General features: G+C 40.4%; 1 protein-coding gene across 1 annotated transcript in view; it reads left to right on the forward strand.

Annotated features, from left to right (window-relative positions):
* The window catches only part of LOC110988479 (uncharacterized), an 85567-nt gene that overhangs the window by 66240 nt on the left and 5750 nt on the right, over window positions 1–13577 (forward strand). The window contains exons 41-47 of the mRNA XM_087137810.1: window positions 1305–1421; window positions 3062–3313; window positions 4728–4847; window positions 7056–7166; window positions 10521–10643; window positions 11323–11592; window positions 13435–13554. Of these exons, the coding sequence (XP_086993936.1) occupies window positions 1305–1421; window positions 3062–3313; window positions 4728–4847; window positions 7056–7166; window positions 10521–10643; window positions 11323–11592; window positions 13435–13554 (1113 nt within the window). The remainder of the gene's footprint in view (window positions 1–1304; window positions 1422–3061; window positions 3314–4727; window positions 4848–7055; window positions 7167–10520; window positions 10644–11322; window positions 11593–13434; window positions 13555–13577) is intronic.

Genomic DNA, 13577 nt, shown 5'->3' on the forward strand with positions numbered 1-13577 from the left:
ATGGGCACCGGTGAGGGCAGAGATAACTATGTGTGCTGATATGGGCTTGCCAACCGGTCTTGACTGATAAATGGGGTAGTAATTATAAAGTGCTTGGAAATCTTTAGCACAATGGCAAGTACTACATAAATCAGTACAGTTACCTTTTCCATGTTTGAACTGTTTTCGGCAGAGGCCGCACCAGAGTTGTAGTGACTTGAGTCACAAATATTGGTAATTGAACTCAAATTTCGATGGCTACATAAATGACATGAACTTGAGTCCTTCATCAGAAGACTTGACTTAAGTGAAAGTTAATAATACTTGAGTCCCCAAACTATAACCAAACTCCTTTGTAAAAAATATTTGCAATTATTCAGAGTACGAGTTAATGTTCATGTCATTTGTTATTGTTATCAAGAGAAAGATGTGGTGTGACCACATGTAGAAACCTACTCAACTTTATTTGAGTCACTATGTTACGATGTCTTGACTCAACTGGAGTCACTGCATTACAATGACTCAACTCAACGCAAGTCATAAAAATTAGCCTTGTCTCATCTCTGGTCTGCACTGGATAGTTGTTGAACAGCCGTAATACTTGAATCACTGACTAATACTTCAAATGATCAATGCGATGAATTTTACATGGAATCCCGTTTAGTACATTATCATACTCTTCTTCAGTGTATGAAAACTGTTTGAAATCATGTTGGAGTTAAGTGTATTTAAAAATACACTCTCTTTAAAATATATTTGTCTAAGCTTTTTAAGGCAAGTGAGGTCACTCTTCATATGGCATGTTCTAAATTTGAACCCCAAAGTGCTCTCTGAAAACATTGCTGAGCAACTGATGCTAGTTGGCTGATTTCTGTATACTCGAACAACAATATTGTTAAATATGGAAATTAACCACAATAAAATGTGTGAATGAGCATGGCATTCTTGAAGAAGAGATCCATCTGGTGTAAGGAACAAAGACCTTGTTTTGACTTTCTCAGCTCCAAACATAGTTTCTGTCCCTCGGAAAAAGCAATTTTAGACGAATTTTGTTGTTAGAATTATGTATTGCAAATTAAGAGGAATATTTGAGGATATTGTGATCCACACAATTTCACTCAAAAGAAGTTATTTCTTTATTTTTTTCTTACACAGTTGCCAATACATTGCCATCAGTGGTATTTCTTCTGGAAGGCATACATGTACAAATAATTTTTTCACAGTACACAGTGCGTGTGTGAGATAGAAGATTTCATCTGTGCACGTTGGGAATGGTTTCCAAATGGATTGAAGCTTTCATGATTCCTGCTTTGACTTTTTCACAGGCCCATGTTCATCTAATCCGTGCGTCAACGGAGGGACATGTTCAGCCTCGGGTAACACATTCACCTGTACATGTCCTAGCGGGTTCACTGGAGTTACTTGCAATGTTCCCATCACAGGTAAATGGAGCAAGAAAAGCTTCCTGAAAGCTAAACTAGGGAGGGATCTCAATCAAAAGGTCATGTCTACCTTGGATAATACACGTACATCACGCTGAAAACTTAGGGTTAGTCAGGACACCAGAAGCAGCACTTTTTGGGGGGGATGGGTGTGGATGTGGGTGTGGTCCAGGATGAATTTTATACCTGTTTATTGGCCCATTTTAGACCGTTGGATCATGACTTAGAGGCTTGATGTTGACCCTCTATCTTGGTATTTTTTTCCTGGTTCCTACTTTGTGTGGAAACAAAGGAAAATGTGATTAATTCAGCAGAGCTTTAGCTGTAAAATAGTAAGATATTTGTAACTGGAAAATCTCCTGCATAAACTAATGCCCTCATTGGTGTGGTGGGAACCAGTGCAGCATTGCTTCAACGAAACTGTTGCCCTCAAGTGTACAAATTTCTGCCCTTTTCGTCTTTTACCATTGAGTATGACTCCTCCTTTTTCTGTTGAGATGGATTGGGGAGATGCTTAGGCATGTTACTCTGAGTTGGAGACACTGTGAAAAAGTGATGGTTGATAACCATGGCCAATGTTGGAAGAATTAAAACACAGGAAGGATTTGGTGGAGTCACAATGGCTATAAAGTCCGGTTTACTGGATAAAATTTATCTACTCTTTGAAATCACACTTCTGGTTTTAGATACAGTTGGGCGAGTGTTACCTCAGATCGTAGGGCTGACATTACTTACAGATATGTCTGAGTGTCCTGCAGAAAGGACCCTGAGAACTTCTGAGTTTAAGTCTTTTACCCAGAAAAAAAAGACTGACTAGGGGAGAAGAAAAAGGGTCATTTATACCTTTTTGTGAGGAGGAACTCTGGATAAGAATAGACTATGAGATCACTAAGATTACATAAACATTGCATCATTTCTTTGTCAGGGTGGACTGACATATAGGCTTTTACCAAGTTGGTCTTTTTTGACCCTGTACAAGGATGAACTCGGTATCTTGGTATGGTGTGTGTATCTAGCTTGGAAAAGGGAAATGATAACGTAAACACCCCAAGTAGGAAGTGTAAAATGTTTACAACTTGTTGACTGTACACCTTGAAGTTTTTTACTGTACACAAGGCTAGTGAATGATTTAAGTACACAGTTACACCCCTGCATGGTAGACAGGCATGGTTGCTTCAAAGGAAAAGCCTTTAACAATGTTACAGGTTGGCATTTATGATAAAGACACCCAAACCCTGTGGTAAGATCTGAACTCCACATCTTTTACATGGGAACTATCTGTGGTTGGAACTGTTGTCATGTTTTATCTGATTTTTTACATTTTTCTGTTATTCATCGTCGCCATCACTATTTAGATTGATAAGTCTTCGAAATAATGAAATGTAAAAGTATAAGTACCATTCAAATGTCATTTTTGGACAGGAACCTGCCTCTATCTGTAAAAATCTAAAAAAGGGGCATTACCATAGTTCAAATAATACTTTAGACATGATCAGCCTGAAATGTTTTTCAACTACTTTGAGGTGTCACACATTTAACTGAAGGCTATCAAACTTCATGGAAAATGTAAAGATGGTGCTTTTCAGTATAAAAATAATCTTCAAATATAATGAAACTTTTAAAAATGTTCTCGTTGGTAGGCCTTTCTTGTCCGCCTGTTGCTGTCTCTGGAACACCTGGGACAACCATCACTGTTAACATACCCGAGCCCACAGTGCCTGGCAATACAGGAAATGTAAACTTCTTCTACTTTGTTGGCGGTCTTCAAATAAGCAACCCAAGATCATACCCCGTGACTGTTCCAGCCAGTGGGCAAAGCACCGTAACTGTATCAATATTTGCCTTCGATGGATCCACTACACTCCAGTGCAATTCTGACATTGTAGTCACAGGTAAAGCATCTTTCCTCTCAAACAATGGTACTTTTGGAGATATAAATTGTTCACTGACCAAAGTTGACTCAGTCTTCTAAACACGTCCACACAGTGATACCACAGAATTTGTCCAATCAATAATGGCATTTTCAGAGATGTAGGTTTTTCACTGGCCACAGTTTATTAAGTCTATCCACCTAAAGCACACAATGTATGTATAGTTGTGTGTGCGTGACTGCACAATTAATTACCAACCCCAAATTGCTCCACAGTTTCAAGCAATGGCACTCAGTAATGAGTTACCTGGATTTGTTGACATATCATGGAAAGGCACATAGATTTTTCCTTTTAGGTTGGTGAAAAGAGTTTGCTTGTAACATATATTTAAGCGAAAGGACTCTTGAAAGTAAGATTACTTTTTCGAAACACCCTATGCAAACCTCAGAGTGTGATAGAATTACTTAAAGTTGTATTTGGAGCTGTATTCGAAGTTGTTTCGTAGTTTGCAGTTGGTTTGGAGTTGTTTGTTTGAGTCTCTGTAATATTTCGAGAGTGTATCTTGAAAGTTTAGTCTGACTGTTTGCAATGGCACTACTGTACATGAACATGGTGTTTCAGAAAGCATGCTTTATTTAACCTTTTCATGACCTTGTCTGTGGAGCGCTATAAGATTACACAAAGTACCTGGCAATAATGGAGTGCCTTTGATACAAAATGAATGGCAATGAATACTACAGTCTCGGTCATGTGACATTCAGTTTGAACTTGTGACCTGGCAAGAATTCAGACTCAGTCATAAGTCAGTTCAATTTGAATCAACATCAAAATCCAGGTTACTTGGTTTGAGTCTGGGTGTGAGGAACCACAGTTTGTGTGGATTGAGTCTTAGACATGAGAATGTTGATTGTGTCCTTGCTGAATCCAACTCACATGCTACTTCAAGTCTTCACAGTTCTACTTGCAAGTCATTGGGTTTTGGTCTTAGTCCTAGTCACTTGGGTGGGTCAAGCTCGAGATCTTATTTGATATCTCATTTTTTGCAGATACAGGCAGAGTGATGATGAAACATTGCATGACATACATTGTTTACAATGATATCTGTGCATTTACTGTATTTATTTTGTATTATTTCCCCCTTTTAAAAACTTGTTTTATTATTATTTTTTTTAGGATGGAGGGGAATGACCCCCGAACCTCCCCTAAATCCATACCTTGTATAACTTTTTTTGAGTTTCAATTTTAATTACATATTACTTGAGTCTGAGAAGCTTGAGTTAGGTCAGGAGAAACAATTTTAGTCTGAGCCATGTTACTTTTGAAAAGCTTGAAATTGACCACTAGATTGATAGTCTGAAACTTGAAGTATATCAATCAGTCAGTAAGAACAGATTGTCCGTCTTGTTTTACTCATGAACCTATGTTTTTGTTTCAGCTGGTGGTACTTCACCATGTGGCAGCAATCCCTGCGTGAATGGTGGTACCTGCAATGTGATTGGTCAGGGATACACCTGTACCTGTCCTCAAGGCTTCTCTGGCATCAACTGTCAACTTGGTATGTCTCTGGTTCCTTATGTTATTCTTCAGTGATCTAGCAGCAGTGCATTATTTCTGTAGTGTAAGGGGGGCTGGTAGTCAATAGAGAAAATATTTTTGAAATTTTGAATTTTGCAAAACCTTCAAAAGTGTACTGGCTTATCCCCCTTACTTGGAGGGGGGGCTCGACACCAATGAAACTTTGGAATGCTGTTCACAGCAGACACTGTGGATGCAATGATATACTTGCGCACCTTATACCTTCTGCATGGTCATTTCCTGTCGCAGAGGGCAGAATATGTATCAGTTTATAAGGAAAAAAAAGAAAAACGGAGCACAAAGTTGAATCACTTTGCTTTTTGTCCCAGCATTGTGTGAGCCCATAGCTTCTGGGCTGGTAAGTTACTCATAAGAGCTTAGGAAGAGCCTATACCATTGTGTGCACTGGTTGACAAATGCACATGAGAGAGAATGCGCACTGTCACCTTCTCTCGTCTGAATGTGCACAACTAAAAGTTGCTGTCCACAAAAGGAACGTGTCTGAATTTCTAAGGATGGAAAATGATTTTTAAAAAGTGTGAGCTGAAGGTTTGTACATTGTACAAGTATCTAGTACATTTAAAAGCAGCTACGTGGGGTCCATTACTATCCCCAGGTTAAAGCACTGTGTTTAAAACCATGTGGCACTCTATCATCTTTTTTAAACCACATTTGTGATGGACTCACTACTAATTTTAAACAGGTAAACTCCTCAAGTATTTATGAAGAAGACATAGCAATATTCCATCCATAGCCACCGTGGTCTTGGGGGCATGTCTTCCCTTGAGGTAGAAGGAGGCCTATTGGTAGAGTATGCAATTCCCAGTCAAAGATTTGAGATTTGAATCCAGTAGCAGGCAACATATTATGACCTCGGATGAAACACTTTACTCCAACCAGCCCCTCTCCACTCAATGCAGATGGGAACCGGTGAGGGCAGAGATAACTATGTGTGCTGATATGGGCTTGCCAACCGGTCTTGACTGATAAATGGGGTAGTAATTATAAAGTGCTTGGAAATCTTTAGCACAATGGCAAGTACTACATAAATCAGTACAGTTACCTTTTCCATGTTTGAACTTTTTTCGACAGAGGCCGCACCAGAGTTGTAGTGACTTGAGTCACAAATATTGGTAATTGAACTTGAGTTTGGATGGGTACATAAATGACATGAACTTGAGTCCTTCATCAGAAGACTTGACTTAAGTGAAAGTTAATAATACTTGAGTCCCCAAACTATAAGCAAACTCCTTTGTAAAAAGTATTTGCAATTATTCAGAGTACGAGTTAATGTTCATGTCATTTGTTATTGTTATCAAGAGAAAGATGTGGTGTGACCACATGTAGAAACCTACTCAACTTTATTTGAGTCACTATGTTACGATGTCTTGACTCAACTGGAGTCACTGCATTACAATGACTCAACTCAACGCAAGTCATAAAAATTAGCCTTGTTTTATCTCTGGGCTGCACAGGACAAATGTTGAATAGCAGTAATTCTCGAATTACTGACTTATACTTCAAAGGACTCCCGTTTAATACATTGTTAGACTCTCCTGGAATGTACGAAAACTGCTTTAAAATCAAGTTGGAGCAAAGTGTATTGAAAATGTTGTGAATCAGGAAGACACTTCATTGCACATTTTCATGTTCTAAGTTTGAACCCCAAATTTGCTCTCTGAAAACATTCCTGGGAAACCGTTGCTAGGTGGCTCATTTCTGTGTACTCACACAACAATATTGCTAAATATGGAAATTTACCACAACAAAATTCGAACAAGTCCAACAGTCTTCCTAACTTAAATAGATTTGACTTAAGTAACTTTGAATGTTCGACATTAAATTTTGTTATTAAAAGCGTGAGGAAAAATGCATCGGCTAAATACTTCTTCGAAGAGAAAACCTGCCAGTTTGCACTACACTGATGTTGTGAAACTGCAGTGAGTTTTTATTGAAAAGATGAGGCAGACAAGTCAGACCTATTTTGCAGAATGCCACAAGTGAGAGTGTACAAGCACTATGTCAGTTATGACTTCAAGTTTACTCAAAATTGACATGGAACTTGTGATTTGACCTGAGGAAACTTGGTTTTGTGATTCAACTGGACCTATAGAAGAATGTCTTTGTTTCAACTCTGTATTTAATAGAGACAGCGCAAGTACATATTCATGACGTTTTTCCGATGCAGATCCTTGCTCTGTAAGTCCTTGTCTGAATGGTGGGACATGTTCAGTGAGTGGGAACACCTTCATCTGTCAGTGCCCCAGTGGATTCTCAGGAGTGGACTGTGGAACTACAGGTCAGACCCGCTAGTTTCCAAGGCATGCACTTTCCAGAATGGGCGTAGAGATAGCTGAATTGCTCAAATATAAACTGGCTATCGGGAGGCAGCTGAGGACAGCATCAGACATGACGACATTAATGGCATTTGTTTCTGACTGATTCAAATCATTAATAAGTTGTGGAACCAAGGAACTTCATTCCTGTTAAATTTCAAATGAAAATTTGGTGTAACACTACTCGACGGACTGTTATCCTGGGCTCTATCCAACTCATACAGACTTTCCGAAAGAACGACAGTCACAGTTATGTCACATGTGACAGGTGATATGTATGTCAGTGGGTAAAGGTCATGCCCAACATTTAGCCCTTCCATGCTTGTCAGTGAGTGCGGCACAAGTTGGTGTTCAGGGTTGAAGATAACCGGTCTCTATCCAGCTCGAAGGACCATTTTTTGTTGGACTGTTACCCTGGGCTCTATCCAACTCATACAATCATAATAAACAACAGGACAGGATTCTATCATTTCATTACAGTTTTATGCCATCTCAATACCAGCACTAGGTTTGACATTGAAATGGGTTTTGAGGTGCGCCGATAGGTCGGTTCCTCCTTTTCAAGCAGCCCTCCCTTGTTAGATTTGAATTGGTAGGTTGTATTGACAAGGGAATGTGAACATGAAAATGGTGAAGTACAGGAATTGAGTCCTGGGCAGTAATATATAACATGAAATTTAACTTTCAATGAGACAGGTAATAAGCCTGAGACAAGCCAAGCATTCAGTTTATATCGGGTTATTGAGATGAGTCTGGTTTGAAGCTCTTTTAACTGAAGAAATAATTCCAAACTGCTTTCTTTTAAGCTGTATAAAACCCACTTTATTTTTCCAATGATGACATAAGTATTTTTGCTTAACTCACCCCCAAATTATGTTTTTGTACCCTGAAAATCCTGAAATTCTGTGCAGTTTGCTGACAAGTGATTGCAATCGATACGATAGTTTGCTTGTCATTCTTTTGTTTTCTGGTGCAGGCTGTACAACATATCTGCGTGGTTGTGGGCTGAATGCATATTCCCTACGGTCCGGTTGCGTTCATGGCACTGCTGTAGGGGGTGATAATTTTTCAATGTGCAGTCCAACCTAACTATAGTGTAATACATGTAATTCAAAAACAAAATTGACAGAATGACCTCGCTAGCAGATGTTTCTACTTGACTCGAGACCAGCTATAATATCGAGACCAAAGAGAACTGAGACCAGGACCGAGACCAAGACCAAGACCATAGCTATTGAGACTGAGACCGGCAAAAAGTGGTCTTGAGACCGATCTGGAAACCTACGTCACTGCATACTGTTTAGTATCATGCTCATTTTTAAACTTCGGAATATCCAGTTTTGGGAGACTGTCCCATATCCGGCAACTATAGCCTAGCACACTGGACCCAACTGGGGCAAGATTCTGCCTTGGGTTGGCGGCAGGAATGGTAGGTGTTTCTCCTTCTTTGGACTTTCCGCTGTTTGAAGTCCCATCAGAGTCACTGTCTGATGGATTGCCACCATCATGAGAGTTACCTGCAATACTTCATTCTTCCTCCATCTCACTGGTGTTGCTGACGTCTTTGTTTGTTTACCTTCTTTGGAACCTTTTGACTGCTGACTCACTGATTGGGTTGGAGTGGGATGAGAATTACTGCAACCATCATGCACTGGCATATAGACTGGTGAGGGCTCCGTCACCGCTGTTAATCCACTGAATAAATGCACATTCTGTGATTGAACTGAGTTAGGAACAAAGGAATGCACAGTAGGGTTAAATTTTAAAGGAGTTGACACTGTTACGCCGCTGAAACCTGCCACCCTGGCAGAAGTGCGCAGCTGCATTAAATTTGCAGCGCTAGGCCATAATGTTTGCAATGGCTGTGACGGCTGCAATGGCTGCGGCGGCTGCATTGGATGCAGTAGCAGCAACGGTTTCAAGGAAATGGTAATTGGACTTGCTTCTACAAAAGAACCTACATGTACAGGCTATGCAGGTACAAACTTGTGATACCTTGTCTACCCAATCATATGTCATACTTTGAACATACTCATCTGAACCCTCTACGTCAATACTTTGCTCTCTTTTTGTTCTTATTCAGTCTCTTCTGCCATTAACTGTTCATGCTGCAATTTGTCTTTTTCAAGCTTAACTACGGACTGCTGCAAGTTTGAGTCAATTTGAATTTGCCTCTGCTCCGCTAGGAACCAGATCCGGGCACTCTCCTCCAAATTGGAGGTTAATGCAGCTCTCTTCAATTCCTTGTGCTTTTTCCAGAGACTCCTGCTCTGCCAAACTTCTTGCTATCCGGGATCCGAAAGAAATGGTTGAACCTTGAGTTTTCTTACTACACTCTGAAGGGTGCCTGGTTGCATCCATAGGTTGTTCGGAGCCTCCAATTCCATTTCCATGCTGGAGGCTCTTTGGAAGACTGAACTTGGTATCCTGCACCAAATAAGCAGGATAATGCTTAATTCTGGTTGGACGATTTGCTGCCAGACGGTCAAACAAAACGGTGGTCACAGTTGTATTATGCCCAACATTCAACCCTTCCATGCTTGTCATTGAATGTGGTACATCGTCAGTGTTCAGGGGTGAAGATAGCAGATATCTATCCAGCTTGAAGGACCATTTTTTGTAGGACTGTTATCCAGGGCTCTATCCAACTCATACATTCATAATAAACAACAGGACAGGATTCTGTTGTGTGATGACAGTTTTATTCCGTCTCAATACCAGCACTGGGTTTGACATTGAAATGGAGTTTCACAGTTCATCAATAGATCAGTCCCTCCTCTCAAGCAGCCCTCCCTTGCTAGAGTTAGACTGGTAGGCTGCATTTTGCCCTCTGCCACATGAGATTTGTGGTCAAAATGCTACTAATAACCTTGGGCTGTTTCTAATAATATTGGTTTTACTAATTTCTCTCAGTAAAGAATGAAATTACAGAAACTGCTAATTGTAAATGTTTTATGCAGTAAGCTACACTGACAGCATATGTACTTTCCTGATTAACTTTCTCATGGATTTTACATTGAAGAAAGTATATTTCAGTTCATAAACAGAATCTTCCAGTTTCAGTTCCCCCCTTGATATACATGTAAATTGAGGGTCATTTAATTCATACAACATAACCATTCCATAGTTATGTAGAATCACATGTAGTACCTCACATAGAAGCATGCTTGTACATATGTATTCTATTTTCTGTCTTGAGTGGAACAGACAAAGAGCACTTATGAAGTTAATCTACCTGGTTTGAGTCTGAGCTTTAGTTTGACTCATGAGTCACATCGATGAGATAAGTTTAAATCTTATGTTTGTATTCTTTGCAGGTTCCAACCTGTGTTCTCCCAACCCATGTCAAAATGGCGGTGCCTGTTCCTTGGTTGGCAGTACCTTCTCATGCGCCTGCACATCAGGATTTACTGGGCTCACTTGCACGACACCCATTGTCCGTATGTAGAAGCACAAGCACAAGTTCTAAAATCCAATGTTTTCATGCAGTGGGCCTATATTGCCACAGATGCCTTTGTCAAACTGGGAGATTGTGGTGGTGGCTTTTTACAGAAGGCCTACCCATGGTGGCTCATTTTCGGGTACAGTGTTTTTGCCACTGCTCGGCTGACCCCAGCTGTGCAGTGTACCTGTACCAGGATTATACTTTTGTAAAACAAAAACTGCATATTTTCAGGGTTATGTCAAGTTTCATAACTGCCAAAGTGGAGAATAAAAGGCTTCAAAAGATGATGCAAAGTAACAAATATAGACAAGATTTACTGTACAGAAGATGTGCCTGTGTATGACTTCGGCATTTTGATTGTACCCAATCTCCCCCACTCACTGGCACAGACTGACGTCATTGTTCACCACTACTGCTGTTAAATACCGTTTGTACTGCGCACCTGCTGCACTCCCATAAACCATATATTTTGGATGTACGTGCATTTTGGTCACACGTGGCCAAGCCCAAAGCAGGGGAACCTTGCATGGAAAAATAAAAGAAACAACCCATCTCTTGTTAATGCAGTTATTAGATATTGTGGACACTCTTACAGCATGGCTGATGTTAATGCCTTGCTTTTAATTTAGATGAAATGAGGTGTAAATTAGGTTTTTGTTTTTTTTTTTTGGTAGTTTTCACAATCACTTGCCAAAATCTGATCACGGCCTCGGGAACAGCAGGAACCACTGTCCTTGTCAATATTCCTCAGCCGACAATCAGTGGGACACCTTCAGGGTCTGTCCAGGTTGTCTACTTGGATGCAGCCAACAACCAGATAACCAACTCAACAGCATACCCGGTGACCGTTCCGGCAAGTGGAACAAGCATCGTGTCTGTCTCAGTACAGGTTACTGATGGCGCTGGGAGATTGCAGACCTGCACTATTCCAATCGAAGTCGCAGGTAAACATGCTACATTCGTTTTATTCCGAACATTGCACTATCCATGGAAAATAATGTTACAGGAGCTTGAGATTTCTTCCTTAGCTAACACAGTCAACCTTTTACTGGATCATTTCCAGATCTTTTAAAATCACCAGGAGGTTTTTGGAGAATTTTGAAGGATGGAGGAAAGTGAATCCAATCAATGCCACCATATAATTTGCTGCCCCTGAAAATGTTTCCAATTACTTGATTACTTGATGGGCCCATGGGGAATCCATCTGGCATTGGTTCACCTTTCACCTCAAGCCTGGGTTCAATTCCTGGCTCGGTCCACATGTTTGTTGGGTTATCAGTCTCTACCTGATTCCTTGGGTTTACCCTGAATAGTCCTCCGGGATTTTCTTCCCACCTCTAAAACTGTAACTTCTTCTCGTTATCTCTAGTTTTCTTCAGGCTTGCCAGCTACAATGCCTAAGGTTCTTTTGAGTAGCCCTTGGTGTCATTGCCAGATATAATTACTAATGATAATGCCATTGAATTTTTTGTAATTCACTTCATGTGTCGCTCCTTTGTGTCCCATTTAAAATGATATTCACAATTTTTGTATCCTTTCAAGGGTATTTTGGTGCCTTTCCTGATTTTTATTCTCATATGAATTACAGCCGTTTTATAAACTGGCCATAATTTGGTATATTTTGCTGTTAGGAATTTTAAAATTTTGGTGATGCGTTGTTGCTTCAGTTCATGACAATGGGCGAGTGAGCAATGTTTGCCCACTAATAGTTTTGACCACTTGATGCTGTGCTTTGTTTGGTCAAAGCGCGATTACAAGGTTGAAGAATTTGCGGGTAAAAAAAAATGCCCCTAGCAGCTTTTTCGGGTAACAAAATCCATTGTTAATTGGCTATTGATCAAAGGTTTCGGCTCACAGATTAAATAGATAAGCCCCAAGTGAACAGTGTCTCTCTGCAATGACATCACAAGCGTCAGCACTCACTTCTTGGGAAAGTGTGGGAAATTTGAAACACACTAAAAAGTGCATTTTTCCATGAGAATAGGTGAAAAGAAATGCAAGATAAGTTTTCTTACATGTAAGAGGAGTACAACACCGCACATAGCAGGTTTAATTTGCTAGTCAGATACAAACTGTGAACCCTTTAAAACTTTGAAGTACAAAGATGGTGCCTTAAGGTTCCTGAACTGTGTGTGGAGGATTGTAGGTGGATCTTCCACCTTAGTATAGAATTAGGTGAAGAAAGAGCCCCCCCAAAAAATAAGGCACTACAAAGTTCTCTTACCACAAATTTGACACAGGTTCTACAATTTGTAGTATGACTAATCATGCTAGGTCAGCTTCAGCAGCAGTAAAGGGGTCATTGGTGGATGGGGGAGGGGGCAAATGTGGCCATATTGACCTCTGTCATGGGGGTAACCATCTTGCTTTTCTAACATTCAAAGCACAACCAAAACTGAAGCCGGAAAATAGCTTGTCCCCTTCATCAATATGTGAAGTTGTATTACTATTGTCAATGGGTTTATAGAGAATAAGACGAACATGACAGTATGATAGAAGGCCACTGCCCCATCCCCCCCCAAAAAACCCAATTTTTTGGGGGGGGGGTGTGTTTTAAAAGAAAGGAGAATGTCTGTGTGTTTATTTTATTTACTCGCCTCACCATGCTGTGCATTAAGCTCCAAATATGAGCCTTACATCCCAGAAAGCAAAAAAAAGGGCTTAAACCCCTCCTCCCCTTTGAAAGTAAACTTATGCCCCCAAATCTCCCAGCAATGAAAGTCACCCCTAAGGAGAAGATGCTGTAATTCCAACAATGATCATTTGTGTCATTTGTGTCCTTTCAGCGACCACCGTAAACCCATGCAACCCAAATCCTTGCCAGAACGGTGGCACATGTGCCATTTCAGGCTCCGGGTTCTTGTGCTCTTGCCCGATTGTGTGGGTGGGAGCTACTTGTGCATCATGTAAGTAAAACACCCTTACATAT

This window comes from Acanthaster planci, linkage group LG06 (assembly GCF_054643075.1).
Source record: "Acanthaster planci isolate LZ-2023a linkage group LG06, COTS_SCS, whole genome shotgun sequence".
Classification (NCBI taxonomy): domain Eukaryota; kingdom Metazoa; phylum Echinodermata; class Asteroidea; order Valvatida; family Acanthasteridae; genus Acanthaster; species Acanthaster planci.